The sequence below is a fragment of the Loxodonta africana genome, chromosome 3 (genome assembly GCF_030014295.1).
Source record: "Loxodonta africana isolate mLoxAfr1 chromosome 3, mLoxAfr1.hap2, whole genome shotgun sequence".
Taxonomy (NCBI): Eukaryota; Metazoa; Chordata; class Mammalia; order Proboscidea; family Elephantidae; genus Loxodonta; species Loxodonta africana.
Window position 1 is genome coordinate 75,902,712 of NC_087344.1, and position 17,941 is coordinate 75,920,652.

The 17,941-nt window shown below is 46.2% G+C and overlaps 2 protein-coding genes across 9 annotated transcripts in view; both read left to right on the forward strand.

Annotated features, from left to right (window-relative positions):
• The window catches only part of MACF1 (microtubule actin crosslinking factor 1), a 257,548-nt gene extending 245,386 nt beyond the window's left edge, over positions 1-12,162 (forward strand). For 7 of the 8 annotated variants that reach the window (XM_064281766.1, XM_064281767.1, XM_064281768.1 and 4 more), the window contains 3 exons: positions 6,988-7,199; positions 10,559-10,688; positions 11,513-12,162. In XM_064281766.1, coding sequence (XP_064137836.1) covers positions 6,988-7,199; positions 10,559-10,688; positions 11,513-11,769 — 599 coding nt within the window. In that variant the 3' untranslated portion in view covers positions 11,770-12,162. Of the gene's footprint in view, positions 1-6,987; positions 7,200-7,730; positions 7,842-10,558; positions 10,689-11,512 lie in introns of all 8 variants that reach the window. The other variant, XM_064281771.1, reaches the window with a different exon arrangement.
• A 4,731-nt stretch (positions 12,163-16,893) lies between these two features.
• Positions 16,894-17,941, forward strand: part of BMP8A (bone morphogenetic protein 8a) — a 37,958-nt gene continuing 36,910 nt past the window's right edge. The window contains exon 1 of the mRNA XM_003415516.3: positions 16,894-17,227. Coding sequence (XP_003415564.1) covers positions 16,894-17,227 — 334 coding nt within the window. The remainder of the gene's footprint in view (positions 17,228-17,941) is intronic.

Below are 17,941 nucleotides of genomic sequence, written 5' to 3' on the forward strand. Positions count from 1 at the left end.
TAGAGCTCAATAATTACCTTGATTCCATTGATTGATTGTGGAGTAGAAAACTCTCCAACATTTAGATATCATAACTCTACCAGTGATGGATGGGATGAGCTACTTCTAATCAAACAAAAAGTAGTGCTTTTTTTTTTTTTAATCTGCTGCGTGGATTTTAATGAGTGACTTGGAGGGGCATGAACATTGAAAGGAGAAAAAAGTTACATGAAGCCTGTGTAGGGTTCTCCGGTTCTCCAAGGATTGATGTGGCTTCTTGCAGCACCTGTTCATTTATGTTGCATTTCCTTGGGTCTCTGGTCTGTAGAGAATGTTACACTGAGTATAGTACAAACTTTATGACAAGGTTGTAATACCAATGTGCACTGTCATTTGTCATCTCCTTTTACACAGCTGTTTAAAAAGATGAACAATATCTCACACTGCACGTTGCTTTAGCCACATGTAAAAATGTAAAAAGTGAAAATATTCCACCAGGCAGGTTTGCCAGTAGTACAATCTCCTGGCACTTCGAAAATTAGAGATTTCAGGTTCTGATGGCATCCATAGCAAAGGAAATCATGATGTTTTGGACAGAAATAAAAACAGTGTCCCTGCCTAAAGAATGGGTACCTAGGGTACTGTGTGTGTTTTTGAGCATTAGACCGATTAGTTTTCCCAGAGAGGTAAAGATCTAGAAAGCGTCACTTATGAAGATTTAAAAGGCATAGTTTGGCTAAGAACTGAGTTTTAACTAACGTGTCTGTTCCAACCAACATTGGATGGTCAGTATAAGTCCCTTAGAAAATGGTAGCTTTTTGGTTATGAAAAGCCGTACTTAAGATGGCCACCTTCAGGGACTGTTCCTTGAGGTTCATCATTAAAGCTTTCCCCTGAGGGGAAAATCTCATCAGAATAGTCAAACATGTAATAGGAATGTCCTCTTTTTTTTTGCCTTTAGGAACATAATACCCAATGCTAGGGAAATATATGACATCATGTAAATACTAAAAATACCTTTATTACTAAATTCAATTGCTATTAACCTTTGCTTAACCAAAACTTGGTTTTCCTTTGTATTTTGAGAAAAATGTTTACTTTTTACCCTTGGAACTGCCCCAGAAGTTAATTCATAGCTTCCAACTGTTTGGAGCCCAAATGGCACAGTGGTTAAGAGCTTTGGCTGCTAACCAAAAGGTCAGCAGTTCAGATCTACCAACCGTTCCTTGGAAACCCTGTGGGGCAGCTCTACTCTGTCCAACAATTAAACTTTTTTTTTTTTCCTCCAGCTTTCTCCAGCTTATCAAAGTGAAAGTATTAATTGCCTCTTCAGTTGGCTGTTCTGAGTGTATTTCTGAAAAAACAGCTTTCATTTCTTGCAAATAATATTTACCTAAAATTTTCCCCATAAGGATTCATTTCTTTGCCTTATGTCTTCAAATATTCTAAAATGAAAACTTCCCATGCGAGTTGTGGCATATTATGCTAATATTAGTCAGACATGCCTTAATGCCTTAGAAAGAATTAATCATTTATTGTCCTCTTTATGAGATGAGAACACCAGAAATATGAGATTTTAATACTGTGAACATAGAGGCATAGAACCCAAGAAGATGGAAAATACAGAGAGGGAAGAAAATAAAAGGGGGAGGCAAGCCTGTAAAGGCCAAGTTATCTACTCTGTCTTGTCTGGGGTAGGCCCCAATTTTAAGGTAAGCCGTTATTTTTATGATCTTCTTTTCACCTGAGTTGAGGCCTTCTAAATGAGTTTTTATGGAAGTTCCAGAAGCTGCCTAACTACTGTTTACAGTCTCACATTGCTCTAAAGCCTAGTGTTGAGTGTCTGTGGCATGGTTATAGCAGCCTGAAGGGATGAGGGTAGAGAATTATTCAGTCATCATAGCATCTCTAGCCGGTGAAATACTGCTTCAGGGGTGACCTGACCCATTGGCTGGAGGTTTGCTGTGGAGACAGGTCTGTCTCATTATGTTTGTTTTTTTATGACACATAAGCATACCTGGGAACATGATGAACTGGAATTTCCCAACATCCCAGATGCACCCAGCCAGAAAGGGGAGTGAGGCACCCTTTAGGCCCCTGGGCAGTCACATTATAGTGTACCCAGGGTCTGACATGGCCATAACATAGGAGCTTGAGATAGGGTCCTGTGATAGGATTAAACAGGTCCTGAGATCACAAAATGCAAAGATTAAGTTTGTCAGTGATAAAGTTGGTTATTCTCCATTCCTATAATATTTTTCTTAGGGAAAACTGTTCTTTCTGCTCTTTTAAATTGCTGTTTCTTTTCATAATCTATATGCAGTAGGTCTTGGCAGTCATGAGTTTAACCTTAATAGTTTCAGCAGTAAAATTCACGGATTTGCATTTGTGCGGGTGTACAAGAGCCAGTCACATAGTTGGAGCGTGAGCCTCGCTGGCCACCAGCCCCCCACACAGCTCTGTGCCTCTCTTCTTTGTCCTCCGTGCAATGATAATAATAATAATCCTTATTTGAAAGATTCATGAAGGTTGTGACAGTTTACTCAATTTTCAGAGGCTAGTAAATTCTACAGATACCTGTCGAAACCCTAAATATGAGCCTGGCACTGGGATCTAAAGGAAATTTAAGATGATAGTCCCTGCCTCAAGAAGTTCACACCCTGATAGTGTGAGCAAACGTGTATAAATAAATGCCCATCATTTTGATGTAATATGTGAGCTGGAGAGTGAGGGAGAAATCAGTCTACTCATGGAGGTGCAGAGGGCATCAGGAAAAGGGAGTATTGGTTCAGCTACATCTTAGAAGTAATTCAGGGGAATTTGGAATTCTCAGTAAAAGAAACCACATGTTCAAATGAATAGAAATGTCCACAGCAGGACAGGCAGGGGGAACCATGAGTAGTCCCACATGACTGGAGCAAAGCGTACGAGGTTAACAGCCATAAGAGTGTGGAACGGGGTCAGCAGGAATGCGATGAGGGAACCAGACCACTGAGTGCTGTGCACTTGATCACATAGCCCCTCCTGATCTCGATCTTCCAAATGCATCTGAAAGATGTTAGGTTAAATAGGCTTCTTTACTGCAGGACTTCTCAGAGCTTAGAAAATGCTAATGTGCATTGGGGCTCTTCAAAGGGAGAAATGTAGAGTACAGTGTTTACCCAACCCCTTTTGTAAGAAGCGCCTCAAAAACCTCAGTTGGGGTGTTCTGTTGTAAGCAGCGAAACGCCACGGAAGGACTTTGAGCTGTTGAGAGATCCAAGATTTTTATTTAGAAATTCAGTTCTGGGGACTGAAGAGTGAGGGAAGGGTGGAGAATAAGATGATAAACAAGACGCCAGTAGACGCTGTTACTGCCATCCAGGGCAGAAGAGGTAATACGGGGACCACATAAGTGTAAGGGGAGAGTGGGAAGGCACAGAGGGATTCAAGAGGCAGTTAGAATGTGGGCTCAGTAGACTGGACTGTCATCAGGAGGGAGGAACCTATGACAGCGCCCAGGTTTTAGGCTCAGTCATGTATAATCAGTCTTTGGATGTAAGGTTCTAGCATCCAGGAGGAGGGTCTGCACCAGTGAAACATTTGGAAGTCAGTCATAACTGTAGGAGGGCACCGAGGTCTCAGGTTGGTCAACTCATCATCCAGGTGACAGGGTATGAGGGAGAACAAGACTGCAGACTGAACCCAGGGGAACATCAGTGTTTAAGAAATGGACAAGGAAGAAAGACAAAGCAGCAAAGGAGAGTGAAGGAGTCGTCAGGGTGGAAGGAGAGCAGGTGTCCTTGAAACCAAGGGAGCAGAGTGTTTCAAGAAGAGAGCAGTTTTTTATCCCCCCAATGCAAATTATAACAGCAGAGAAATATTTTTACATATCAAGTTGTCAGAGTTTTACCTGCACACACACACACGCCCTTGTTACAGAGCATTGGCCAGACTAAGATAAATTGGATATATTCATATATTATTTTGGATAGTATACATTGGTAAAACATTGTGGAGATCAGTTGACATGTATCAGAAGCCTTAAGTGTACATCCTCACCCTCATCCACTTGTGGAAATTTACCCTGAAGAAATTGTCATGGAAGTACACAGCACTGTATATAATGCTTAAAAAATTACAAATACCTAACAACATAGGATTGGTTAAATAAGCAGATGTTCATATGACGAAATAGTACTTTGCAGCTCATAGAAATTATGTAGGACGTGCAGAGTATGGATAATGTAGATATGATCCCATTTTTTTATTTAAAAAATACATACTGTGGAAAGGAATAAAGATAGAACAGCACTATAATAGTGATGTGATGTTCCCTGGGCTGTAAGATTAAGTAGTTTTTATTTTCTTTGTACTTTTCTATTTCAATCTTTTCTACAATTAAAAAGTATTTCCCAGAGGGCAGAGGTCACCAGTGAAAGATGCTGCCAAGAGATCGAGCTGGATGAAGACTAGTGTTTCTTGGGTTTGGAGATTGAAAGTCATCAATGACCTTTGCCAGAATGATTTCAGTGGAGTGATGGGGATTGAAGCCTGAGCACGGTGAGGGAAGAGTGGAGACAGCTAGCGTAGAGGGCAATGCACAGAGCTTGGCTGGGAACAGCTGCAGTGGGGTGCAGAGAACAGCAAAGGCGGAAGACATCAGTTCTAGTCCTAGCTGTGCCACATCTGTGAGTGCTTTAGTTCCTTTCTCTGTAAAATAGGGATGCTGACAGGCCTGCCGATGACAATCAAATACAGTAGTGCATGTGATAATGCTGTATAAATTGTACGCTGCATGGGGAATATGATATATTATTACGGAGAGCCCTCTCTAAAACACTTAAAATATCACAGCCCTCATCTGAGATGCCATTTCAGAGTCTTCCTCTGGTATTGCTGTTGTTTTTTCCTGGTAGAGTTTGCCCAAAAGTGAACTGTTAAGTGTTTACTAGGTTTGAACCACACATTTGAAGTTCTCTATGGCTTAGGAAGGAGCCCTGGTGGTACAGTGGTTAAATGCTCGGCTGCTAACTGAAAGGTTGGCAGATCGAACCCACCAGCCACTGCTCCATGAGGAGAAAGATGTGGCAGTCTGCTCCCATAAAGATTTCAGCCTGGGAAACCCTACATGGGCAGTTCTGATCTGTCCTTATAGGTTGCTGAGTCAGGATTCTGTTCGGCAACAATTGGGTGTGGTGTTTTGCTTTATATTTGTGGCTTAGCTATGAACAGTTCTGGGGTATTTGAATCCTCACCTGAGTGAATGATTTCCATTCATCAGAGTATCTTAGTGTCTACTGGGTGTCCGCTGTTGTGCTGGGCACCTTAGCAAACACAAGATAATCAGTTACTAATGATGTGAAATCTTACTGAATTAAATACCCAGGTTAGCGCTGGAGGAAATTCTCTGAGACTCATTAGTGTGGACGCAGAGGAAAGTGCCGAGGTCTGGAAAATGGCTGAGTAGAGAACCTACAGCCAAGGAACGAGCCTGGAGGGGCCTAGAGTTAGGACTTGAGAAGAAAGGAAACACTGGATTGCCTGAGGAAACAGCTTGGTGTTCCAGGGACTATCGCATCATAGACTGTTGGCCTAGAAGGGCTCTTAGAGATCAGTTGTCCTGGTCACCTCTAGTGAGCCTGAGTAAACGAGGCCCAGAGCAGGACAGATCCTGGCTGGTAGCAGAGCCTGGACTGGAACTAGGAGGCTATGAGGTCCAAGTTAGCACTCTTAAATTTTGGTATATTATGTCAACATAATACATTGAGAAGACTTTGAATTTAAGAATTTAGAACTACTATGCTTGGACACCCATGTAATCTGATTTAAAATCTGAGTATACTAAGATTCCTCTAATTCTTGAGGACATAGTGGGGTAGAGCAGAAAAGAGAGGGCACAGTTACCTGGAATCTTCTAAATTTGTGGTTCAGCAGTTCCATGGGAAGAAAGACTTGGCGATTTGCTCCCATAAAGATTACAGTCTGTGGGGCAGTTCTCCTTTGTCACAAGGGGTCACTATGAGTCGAAATTGACTGCACCTGGCAACAATAGTACATTCTAACAAGTGAACGTTTTAAGATGTATGAGGAGCTATAGGGTTGTTACAGGATGACATCTTTCTGTGAGAAATAATCTAAAGAAAGGACATATTCCAGAAGGAATTATTTCTTTTAAATTAACAGTGCCTTTCACATTTAACATTCGTGTTGGCTTTATTTGGTATCTTCTTACTGAATCCAGACTAAGTTCAGGGCTTTATAGATTCAGAAAGCCATGGGACGGCACCTGTTGGCCTTCAGGGCTGTTTCCAGATTTCTTTCTACCTGGATGTTCTTCTCCTACTTGGCAGTTGCCCCTTCAGCTACTTACTGCTTCCACTTTTTGACTTAACGATTTCTCATGGGCAAGTTTTATGCATGGTCTTGGTCTTTCTCTCTCTTCACATGTTTACTTCTTAATGATTCTCTCCCAATTTGTTTACTGTCCTGAGTTCCTGGACCCTTCCTATAGGATTGTAATTGACCGAATTAAAATAGAAGAGTCTGAACAATGTCAATTTCTGTGATCTGTTTTTCTCCAGTATTTCATTGCCATGTGTCCTGCAAAAGCTGAGCAAAAAGTACACATGTATTGTGAGAGAGAAAAGAGGGGTTTTGATTTAACTTCAGAGGTTTGTGAACTGCTGCATCTGGTTTATCTTGATCAGTTAAACAGTGTGCTTACCCCAGGGGACAGTTGGCAAAGCAAGATCATAACCACAGAATTGCATGGTACTTTGTACACAAAGAAGAAGCTCTTCATTAAGACTTATGATACCAAACTAAGGGGCTTGGTTAATAGGTCTGCTATGGATAAAGAATCATAACAAGGCTGACTTTATCTCTTATTGTTAAAGAATCCACAGATGCTATTAAACCTATAACTTAATATAACTGTTACCATGGGGTCAAGCAGCTGTGTGGCTATCAAAGATCTATTTGTCCAGATTAATTGACATTGTGTGTGTATATTTGTTCCCTTTTTAGCACGAGGTAGAACTAACATCGAACTTAGAGAGAAATTCATCCTACCTGAGGGGGCATCCCAGGGAATGACCCCCTTCCGGTCACGTGGTCGAAGGTCCAAACCATCTTCCCGGGCAGCTTCGCCTACCCGCTCCAGCTCAAGTGCTAGTCAGAGTAACCACAGCTGTACCTCCATGCCATCTTCTCCAGCCACCCCAGCCAGTGGTACCAAGGTAGGTACTGCCTTCCATTATGGCCTCTTTCCCAGTTTCCCATCTTTGCAGAACAGTTTGTCCATTCAGTGTAGCCTCTGAAAGACTCCACTGAGGAAGGAACATGAAGACATACAGACCAAGCTCTACCTAGACCAGGGCCTGAACAAGCCCTAGCAGTACACAGATACATGACCTTTAAGCTGCAAAGGACATTTATTAAAATACAAACTCATGCTGGTTAGAATCAGAAATGTTTCTTTCTGCATATTTCTAGTAAGTCCATGCAGAGGTATTAATTTTGAAAATCCAGCCACTATCTCTGCAGCTGGAGCTAACAGATAAGTTTGTTGTTACCATGGATTATGTACGAAGAACACCATTGCCTTTCTGCCTGGTCCCCTTCATCCTGTTGGACTGATGAGTGTCTCATTTTGTTTTCTGTTTCTTTAAAATGTAGTACCTTCTGTTTATTTTTCTGTTCCCAATTTGCTCCTTTTCTTTTCCATTTTCAATTGTTCCCATACTTCCCTTTGGATTTCCATTTCACAGACTCCACTGCAGCTCTCTCGCTGTTATGACAAACCCTGGCTGGTAAACAGTAAAGCTGGCACCCCTGTCAGGGACAGCCATTATCCTGACCTCCAGCTGGCCAGCCCTGAGGTAGAGTATGGCTTTGCTGACTAAGGACACAGTAAAGACAAGACCCTCGCTAATGCCACAATCTTGACCAGCTATTCTTCCTGACACCAGGGTCTTTTCCATCTTTGTGGTGCTTGCTCTCACAGCTGATTCATCTAGTCACGGTGTTTTTCAGGGGTTTCTAACTCGGAGTCACCAGACTTAGAGATCAGTAAGAGATGCCTAAAACAAGATGAAAGACTTCGTAACAGTCTTTAGAATATCTGTCCAGGATGATAAACCATGGTCATTCCTGGTGATTTGTTTATGATCAGGCCTCTTGGACTCTCCAAATGTCAGACACACAGACGAGTTAGTAACACTTGAAATTCAACTATGGTGCATGTTCAACAATGTTCTATCTTTGCCTACAACAGAAGAGCGGTTGGAGTCTCCCACCCTGTGACACAGCCCCAGGCTGGTTGGTATCCCCACACTGGCCAAGGTGTGGGTGCTGCGTACTTCACCCAAGTACACTGTCAGTGAACACTGTTCTGGAGCTCAGATTTTAGCTTCTGAATTTCTTGGCCTAGGCACTTGGGTTTCGGCAGTCTTGATTTAAACGCATGCCAGTAGTTAAGTATGGTCCCTAATAACAATTAGTCCCTAAAGTACTTACACACTTTTTGGAAGAGCAGTGTTTTTAGAAATGAAACATGGACTAGCAGCTTGCCTGATAGTGGACATTTTAGCTCCTGCTGGGAAACATTGGGTTCTTGTGCCTCAAAAGACAGTGTTGCCTTTGGTTAGAAAAAGTTTCAGCCAAATAAACTGGAGAGGTACAAAAAGCCAGTGCCTATGAGTGAACTCTGCTGCTTTGGGATTTGTCCTGTTCCAAGCTAAAATCCAGTACAGAAATAAACTGGTTTAGGACATGATCTGGGAACCTACTGCCACTAAAACCCCAAGACTCAACCTGCTTACTTTGCTTTTCTTCTTCCTTAATGATTCCATTTTGTGAAAGTCTCAAAAGTTTAAAAATTTTATATGTTTAACTATGAAGTACAAATTCTTACATGATTCTGATCAGTTTTTTTGTTTGTTTTTTTCTTAAGGTTTCATTTTTTTGTTTTGTTTCATTTTTGAGGTTTCATCTTTCCTTACTCATTGGTGTTCTACAGTCAGGCTGTGTCCTAACATGGAATCCTACCCCGGAGTCTCGGGGGCTGTCTTCCCGGCAGCAGTGCTCACCATAACTTTTGAAGCTGGTGCTCTTCCTCCTGTGTGGGCCAGGAGGCTTTGTGCTCGAATGTTAATCACTCTCTGTCGCTTTTGCTTTCTCTTTATAAATTAAAGAAATACAAGAAATCACAATGAGATGGGTTGCTTTACTCTTCTGTTTGTATAAAGATCTTAAAGGTCTTGGAAAACAATTTACACAATTGATTTCAGAATAAAATTAGAATAGCATTCTGTAGCATGAGTGATTTTTAAAACATCTTTTTCTCCTCCAAATTGTCTACTTAAATGTAGCTCCTGTCAGTAACAATAATAAAGTATATACCTGGGGCAGCTCTACTCTGTCCTATAGTGTCACTATGAGATGGAATCATAGTGACAAATGGCAGTGGGTTTGGTTTTTTTATCCGGCTCTTTCCCAGTTTAGGAAGTCCTTCTATATATCATTTGTTCTTTCAGCAAGTTTTTATTATGCTCTTCTCCAGTGCCAGACACTGTTCTAGGTGCTGAGGATGTGTGAGCAAAACAAAGCCCCTGCTTTTATGGAGTTTTACTCTTTAATGTGTGAGAGACAGATGATAAACAAGAATATCGTAGAGTAGGTGGTGATAAGTACAAAGGAAAGACAAAAGTTAGACATAGTTTTATTTTAGATTTGGTCATGAGGCAAGACCTCTGGCTCATCAGCAGAGCCCCCTGAAGGAAATGAGGGAGCAAGCCCTACAGATATGGGGGCAGGGGGAGCAGCAACGGGAAGCCTGAGGAGGGGAGCCCCCTTGGCTGTGGGAGTAACAGCAAAGATGCCAGTGTGGCTGGGACGGAGTGAGCAAGAGGAAGTGTGGTAGGAGATGAGCTTGGAGAGGCAGTACTTACCCATTTCCTGGGGGAGAAGTAAAGACCCAGGTGTTAATTTGGTTAAGTCGCAGAAGCCCAGACTTCTGGCTCCACATTCAGAGCCTTGTCCCCTAAGCCACAGCCCCCTTCACGTACTTCTCATAATTATTTATTTGATCCACAAGGCAAGTAATTTTATCTGCATCTTACCAATGAGGAAACAGGGCCGAAAGATGCTAACTTCATTGAAGTTACTGTATCAGCTTAGTGATGGAGATCAGAATATCATTCAGTCTCCATATTAAATATTTGGGTCCAACCCCAAGGTTTCCAACCCTTTAACTTTGGTACATAGTATTATCTGGATTTTTAAAATTTACTCATGCATCATATTTCTGTTCATTATAACTATTGTAGTCTTACAATTTGAGGACTTTTTTCCATTTCTAGTGGAAATTTGTCAACGAGATAAAAGGTACTAGAATACATTCTGAATTTTTTAATTGGAACAGAAAATCCTTATTTTGGGAATCATCAAAATAACATGAACTAGAACACCATCAAATTTAATCACCGTTTTCCTGGACTTTTAATTTTCTTTTCAATCAATATTACATACATCTTTTAAAATTGAATTTCTACCAAAGATTTTGCCAAGTAAATATTACTTTTTACTTTTTTTAAAGGTTATTCCATCATCAGGCAGCAAGTTGAAACGACCAACACCAGCTTTTCATTCTAGCCGAACATCCCTTGCTGGTGATACCAGTAATAGTTCTTCCCCGGCCTCCACAGGTGCCAAAACTAATCGAGCAGGTAAGTACTCGCCCAATACCTGTGTATTCGGGGTTGGGGTGAGAGGGAATGGCCAGGCTAGGAACGCAGAAACAGCAGCCTATCAGAGAGGTACTTCTACCCAAGGAGCAAATAATGAGACCAGTGCTTGGACATGATCCCTAGAAAGAGGAGCCTATAGATAACCTGGAGGCCTTTACTCTTTCTCCTGTCTCTACAAGTTCTTACCTTGCCATCTGAGAGCAGATTCTTCCACAGCCACAGCTAGACCATCTGTCCTTGATCAAAATATTTGAGAGAATGTGAAGGAAAGAAAAGGCCTGGCAGCTGGCTAGTAATTTTTCCAGCAACACTTCCATATTTATTACTCTTCTGGTGAGCTGAGAAGGTCAAGGAAAGATGTCCTCTGTTTACCCGCTGATGTTCCTCATGGGAACCTAGGAATGTGGCTTCATTCCCTGGCCCTGGTTCCTGTCATTTCACCCCTGTTCTGAGTCTGCCCATGTGTTTCCCCACTAGCACCATTCTCATCTGTGCTGAAACGATTCAGCAGCCCTACTTGAATCCATTTTGGGATATGTAAGCTAACAGCGCTGCTGATAGAAACTTGTTTCTAAGCCTTAGGAGGCAGGCTTGTCAAGCCGAAACTTAGAGCCATAAAGCCAAAAAAGGGCTCCAGTAGAATCACAAGACACAAATCAACCACTATGTAGATGAGGAAACCAGGGTCCAAGGTCACACAGCATATCAGGTTAATAGAATCGGAACCTTGGCCTCTGGTTACTTGTTCCTCCACCCCAAGCTGTCTCTATTATTAAGTCTGCTGCTTTGTTCTTGAATTCCAGACCCTAAAAAGTCAGCCAGTCGCCCTGGGAGTCGGGCAGGGAGTCGGGCTGGGAGTCGAGCCAGCAGCCGGCGAGGAAGCGATGCCTCTGACTTTGACCTGCTAGAGACGCAGTCTGCTTGTTCCGACACGTCAGAAAGTAGCACTGCAGGTGGCCAGGGCAACTCCAGGAGAGGGCTAAACAAACCTTCCAAAATCCCAACCATGTCTAAGAAGACCACCACTGCCTCCCCCAGGACTCCGGGTCCCAAGCGATAACACTGTACAAACACCCCTGAAGCCTCTGTCCACTTTGAATCCTGCTCCATACATTGGGTGTATATTTATTCTGAATGGGAGAAGTTATATTGTTAAAAGTGTAAAAGAATAATTGTGTTATGAAGCTGCCTTATTTTTTTTTCTTTTTGTAAGTTACTATTTTCATGTGAATATTTATGTAGATAAAATTTTCCTCCTGGTGACCCTAAAATGGATGGGGCCCAGAAATGAAATATTTGAGAAAAACACGTGAAAAGGTCAAGATGCTAATGTGTATTAAAAAAAAAGAAAAGCCTCTAATTAGGGTTTCTGCGCGGTGCAGGGTTGTAAACCTGCTTTATCTTTTAGGATTATTCCTAAATGCATCTTCTTTATAAACTTGACTTGCTATCTGAGCAAGATAAATTATATTAAAAAAAAGACGAAGAATCCTGCAGTGTTTAAGGAACTCTTTTTTTGTAAATCACAGACACCTCGATTAGCAAGAACTGAGGGGAGGGCACTTATAACTGCTTTTTCCATTGTTTTTAATGTTGCGTGATTTTTAGCTGAAGAGAGGGAACCTCATTTAGGTAACGTTTGCACATAATACAGGAAAAGGATTTCACTGCAATACTGTCTCTGAATACTGTCTCAATACTGGGTGTTTAAAGGACAAATAGCTGCTAGAATTCAGGGGTAAACATAACTGTTCAGAAAATGTCAGAACATTGGGGTTTTTAAGAGTCCTGGTTTGTAACTTCCTACCTAGCCTACCCACCAGTAGCTCCTGTACTCTTTGGGACCCAGGCCCTTGGCAAGGGGAGACTCCTTGGTGGTGTTCTGAACTATAGATTTATCTGCATTTTTTGCTATTTATTTAAATGGTTGATCAACTTCCCACAGGCAGAGGAATGAATCCCACAAGCTTATTCTGAAAATGTGGACGTAAGACAAACACTTGCTTGTCCTGTAAAGGAGTTCACCAGCACACTTGTTAACAAGTCCCGTTTGCTTCCGTCTTTTGTGCGTAATAAAGTCAACTGACCAAGTGGCCATGAAGAGGGGCTGTCCGGGGCTCCTGTTTTTAGCTGCTGTTCCTCTTCAGCTCCGACCATGTTGCTGTGTGATTATCTCAATTGGTTTTAATTGAGGCAGAAACTGAAGCTCTACCAATGAACTGTTTAAAAACAACACACTTTTGTATTAAAATTGCTTGCAGTAACAAACGTTTTGTATTTCCTGATTTCTTCTCAATCATCACGTTATATATAACATGTTACTCTGGGGTATAATTGTGTTGTAGGTCCCTAAATGCATTATTCAAATCAGAATATCTTGATGGATAAATTATAGAGCGCGTTCATAATTTTTTTCTTGTTAATTTTGTTTAACAAAGCAACCAAGGAACAATCTTAACATAAATCTCTAGGGTATCTGCCCCACTTATGTGATTAAATGATTATCAGTGTGTAAGATGATTGCTATATTTAAACACGTAAGGATCCTGGGGTTTGAGAGAATGGAGCCAGTTTGCCACAGTACAGTGAGATTTCTGGTTAAATCCTGGAACAGAATTTCAGAGGTGGAAATGTTGAAGCAAAACTGCTCATCAAATCTAGCTCCTTTGTTTTACAGATGGGGAAACTGGGATGGGAAAGAGAATGGGGAAGTGCTTTGCCTGTGATCACGGAACAAACAGCAGAAGTGTACCCTGAATCCGCTCCTTGACTCCCTATTCAAGTCTGGCCCTTTAGTTTCCCCTAGCCTGTAAATTGGTTGGCTTTGTGACAACTCCAGTCCAGTTGCCATCAAATCGATTCCAACTCATGGCGACCCCTTATGTGTCAGAATAGGATAGTGAGTCATAGGGTTTTCAAGAGCTGGTTTTTTCGCAAGTACATTGCCAGGCCTTTCTTCCAAGGCACTTCTAGGTGGACTGGAACTTCCAACCTTTTGGTTAGCAGCCAAGCATGTTAACATCTGTACCTTCTAAAGACTCATTTAACAATTACAGCAACCAAATGTGAACTAATTCTAACAACTATAAAAAACAAAAAAAAAACAAACCCAGTGCTGTTGAGTCAGTTCCAACTCATAGCAACCCTACAGGACAGAGTAGAACTGCCTGATAGAGTTTCCAGGGAGCACCTGGCGGATTCAAACTGCCAACCTACTGGTTAGCAGCCATAGCACTTAACCACTATGCCACCAGGGTTTCCAAAACAACTACATGAGGTAGGAATTACTCATATTTTACAGACGAGGAAATGTGCTGGAGAGGTAAGATGAATTCCAATCCGGGCCGCCTGTGCTCTGAGTATTAGACCATACTCCTGTGGGTCTTGTACGATCAATGCAGGTTTGCCAAAGCTATTTGAGGCCAAATATCCAGAGTACAAAGAATTTAGAGTGTGATGGATTTTGAAGGAAAAATTAGGTAACTTCAAGCTGTCAGAGCTTAGTAGGGTAGTGTGTTCACCCAAATTTACTCTCCCGCTAGGCCTCCTGGCAGCAGAAGCCTGCTGAGACCGGCTCAGTCACCATCTTTTCAGAGTCTAAACTATAGTCACTTTTTTTCTTACTAGGTATCTTAATTTCTGGTACCTGCCATAAGAAAAATACCATGACTGAGTGACTTTAAAGAACAGAAATTTATTTTCTTCCAGTTCTAGAAGCTAAAAGTCCAAATCAGGGTCTTGGCCACGTCAGTTCCTTCCTTGGGCCTCTCCCCTAGTTTCTGATGCGTGCTGCAATCCTTGGTGTTCTTTGCTGGGTATAGATACATCTGCTTTCTTTGTCACATGGCATCTCCCCCTGCGTGTGTGTCTATTCTCTTTTTAGAAAACACTCTCAGAAGGGATGAGGAGTAGGACCCACCCTAATGACCTGATGAACGTAACAAAAGGAAAACCTATTTCCAAACTGGGTCATATTTACAGGTACGGGGTTAGGACTTAAACGTAACTTTTTGGGGACACAATTCAGTCCATAACACCAAGTAACTCAAGTTGTCGATCAGTCAGTCTTTGTGACAAAGCTCAGCTGGTGGTGAGACCTGTTGAAAGTTTATATACATTCAAAGGACAGCCGTGTGCAAACCGTGTAGGAAATGCAGGAATGCCCACAAGTAGCTTATGGCCTAGCCACAAAACACGTTAAGATATAATTGCAGTTCTGTGATTACAAATGCTCAATAAAGGACTGCAAAAACCCTCTGCTAGTGCACAAGCCTAGGGCTTTGAAGGAAACCCTGGCAGGATGGTTAAGTGGCTAACCAAAGGGTCGGCAGTTCGAATCCACCAGGCGCTCCTTGGAAACTCTATGGGGCAATTCTACTCTGTCCTATAGGGTTGCTATGAATCGAAATCGACTGGACAGCAGTGGGTTTGGTTTTTTCGGTTTTTTTTAGGGCTTTGAAAAGGAGCCCTGGTGCCACAATAGTTAAGTGCTCGGCTGCTAACCAAAGGGCCAGTGATTCGAACCCACCAGCCCCTCTGTAGGAGAAGAGACCTGGAAATCTGCTCCTGTAAAGATTACAGCCTAGGAAACCCTATGGGGCAGCTCTACTGTGTCCTAGAGAGTCGCTACGAATCAATCGAATTGATGGCACACAAGGGCTTTGAATGATGCAATAATTACCACAGCTAACGTTCATTGTTACCTATATGCCAGGCATTGTGCTAAGTATATATTTTCATCAATACCTGTCTCAGTACTTATAAACTTACAGCTAAATTTTAATACATACATATTACTAAAGATAAAAAAATAAGATGTACCAAAAACAACTCCGTCCAGGAACGGGGAGAGCGCTCAGGGAAGAGCCCGTCTGCAGAAGGGGCTCAGTCAGCCGAGGAGTTTCCGTGAGGCGCCTCCCCTTGACAGCCAGTGGGCGCCACGGCAATCGGGGTGCACAGAGCTCCCCGGCCGGCGGCAGGCAGGAAGGCGGTGCGCGTCTCCAGCGCGCGCTGGGCCAGCGCCGGGCTCCGCAGGGCGCACGGGGAGCACCGGCAGTGGCGGCGTCCGGGGCGCTGCCCGCAGCTGGCGGGAGCCGGGGGTGCGCACGCCGGGAGGCGCCGCCTGAGGGGAGTCGGAGCGAGAAGCCTCAGGCAGCGCCCGCCAGGGAGCCGCGGGGGAGGCGCTGCGCTGGCGGGGAGTCCGCGCCGGCTGCTACTGGCGCAGGAAAGCGCCCCTCCAGGCCCGACTGAGGCCGCTTCTCGGGACCTGAGGCGGCAGCGCGCGAACAAGGCGGGACCGCCGGGCCCCACCGCTGGCCCCGCCGAGACTCGGGATCCGGGTCGGAGGAGGGCGCTCAAGGCCACCCTCCCGCGGCAGCGCCAGCTTTTTCTCCCGACGGCGTAGCTACGCTAGGCTCCCGGAGCGGAGGTCCCCGCTCGGCGCCCGACCGCACGACCAGCGGCTGGGTGAGGCGACTCCGACGCCCCGCGCCTGCGCGGCGCACCCCTCTCGGGACCAGCCCCTCACTCACCGCCGGGGCGCGTCGAGGGAATCCCCGGGCGTCGGTTCCAAGCAGCCTCGCCCCGCCCCCTCGCGGGGCGTCGGTTCCACGCGCCTTGCCCCGCCCCCTCCCGGGCGTCGGTTCCACGCGCCTCGCCCCGCCCCCTCCCGGGGGTCGGTTCAAAGCAGCCTTGCCCCGCCCCCTCACCCCTATTGGTCCTGCGCGGGGAAGGGGCGGGGTCTCACGGGCCTTGGCGGGACCGAAGTGCGCCGACTCCACAGACGGCAGCGGGGCCGAGGCAGCGGCTCGCGGGCTCCTCTCCGCCTGGGCTCCCCTCCGCCTGAGCGCCCCGCGGGAGCTCCGCGCGCCATCCTGCCTGCTGAGCCGGGCCTCGGCAGCAGCCAGAGCGGCGGCCACAGTGGGGACAGACAGATTAGCCGACAGTCCCCGGCCACGGGTTAGCACCTCAGCGGTGGCGCCCGGTTCCCAGGGCCCGGAGCCGAGACAAGTGCCGCTCGAGGACGCGCTCTGGGAACCTCGCTGCGGCGCTGGGGCGACGCCCGCCCGTCAAGCCGTCCGCAGAGCCCGGCCCGTCGCTCCCGGTGGAGGCGGCCCCGGCCCGGCCCGGCCCGGCCCGGCCCGGCCGTGAGCGGATGCGCGCCTGTTGAGCCCGGCCCGGCGCCATGGCCGCGCGCCCCGGCCCGCTCTGGCTCCTGGGTCTGGCGCTCTGCGCGCTGAGCGGCGGCAGCCCCGGCCCGCGGCCCGCACCCGGCTGTCCGCAGCGTCGCCTGGGCGCGCGGGAGCGGCGCGACATGCAGCGCGAGATCCTGGCGGTGCTCGGGCTGCCCGGGCGGCCCCGGCCCCGCGCGCCGCCCGCCGCCGCCCGGCTGCCCGCGTCCGCGCCGCTCTTCATGCTGGACCTCTACCACGCCATGGCCGGCGACGACGACGACGACGGCGGGCGCGCGGAGCCGGGCCTCGGCCGCGCTGACCTGGTCATGAGCTTCGTCAACATGGGTGAGCGTGGGCCGCCGGGGGTGGGCGTCGGGAGCCCTGCGGCGGCGTGCGAACTCCGCGTGGGCTCGCGGTGCGTGGGCGGCGGGCTGAGTGTCCCCACGCCGGTCATGGTGCCCCCTGGGAAGTGCGGAGTGGGGGCCGAGTGTGACCGTGGGCTGCAGGGGCGGCTGTGCACTGCCTCGGGCAGGGTCAGCCGCCTGGCGGTCAGCCGAGAGTGGGTGGCAGCAGCGCAAAGAGCCACGAGTCGGTGGACACGGACCGCGCAGGGGAGTGTGAAGTGCCTGGTCGGGAAGCAAGGTCTAAGCTGTGGGTGGGTACGCGCAGAGGGGGGACCGTGAACTCCCAGGGGCCGTGCATTCACCCCGCCCCTAACACACCCAAGAGTAAGGCTTATGTCGTGTGCAGGCGGACCTGGGCAGTGCCTGGATGACAGCCTGGTCCTGGGGAGACGGATGACTAAACAGGCTGTGATGCTGTCGCTGTAATAAGGGCAGTGCTGAAGACAGGGACAAAGTTCAGCCTGAAACCACTGGTCACATCAGAGTGGTGAGAACCCAGGTGTCTTGGGTCCACCGTGGGCTCTTCCCCTGTGTCCAAGCCATAAAGAGGTGGGTGTGGGCTGTCAGGGAGTGTGGTCTTGTCACCGTGGGCCCCAGTACCTGGGACATGGTCTAACATGGAGTGAGTGTCCAGGCCTGTGGAGAGATCCAGTTT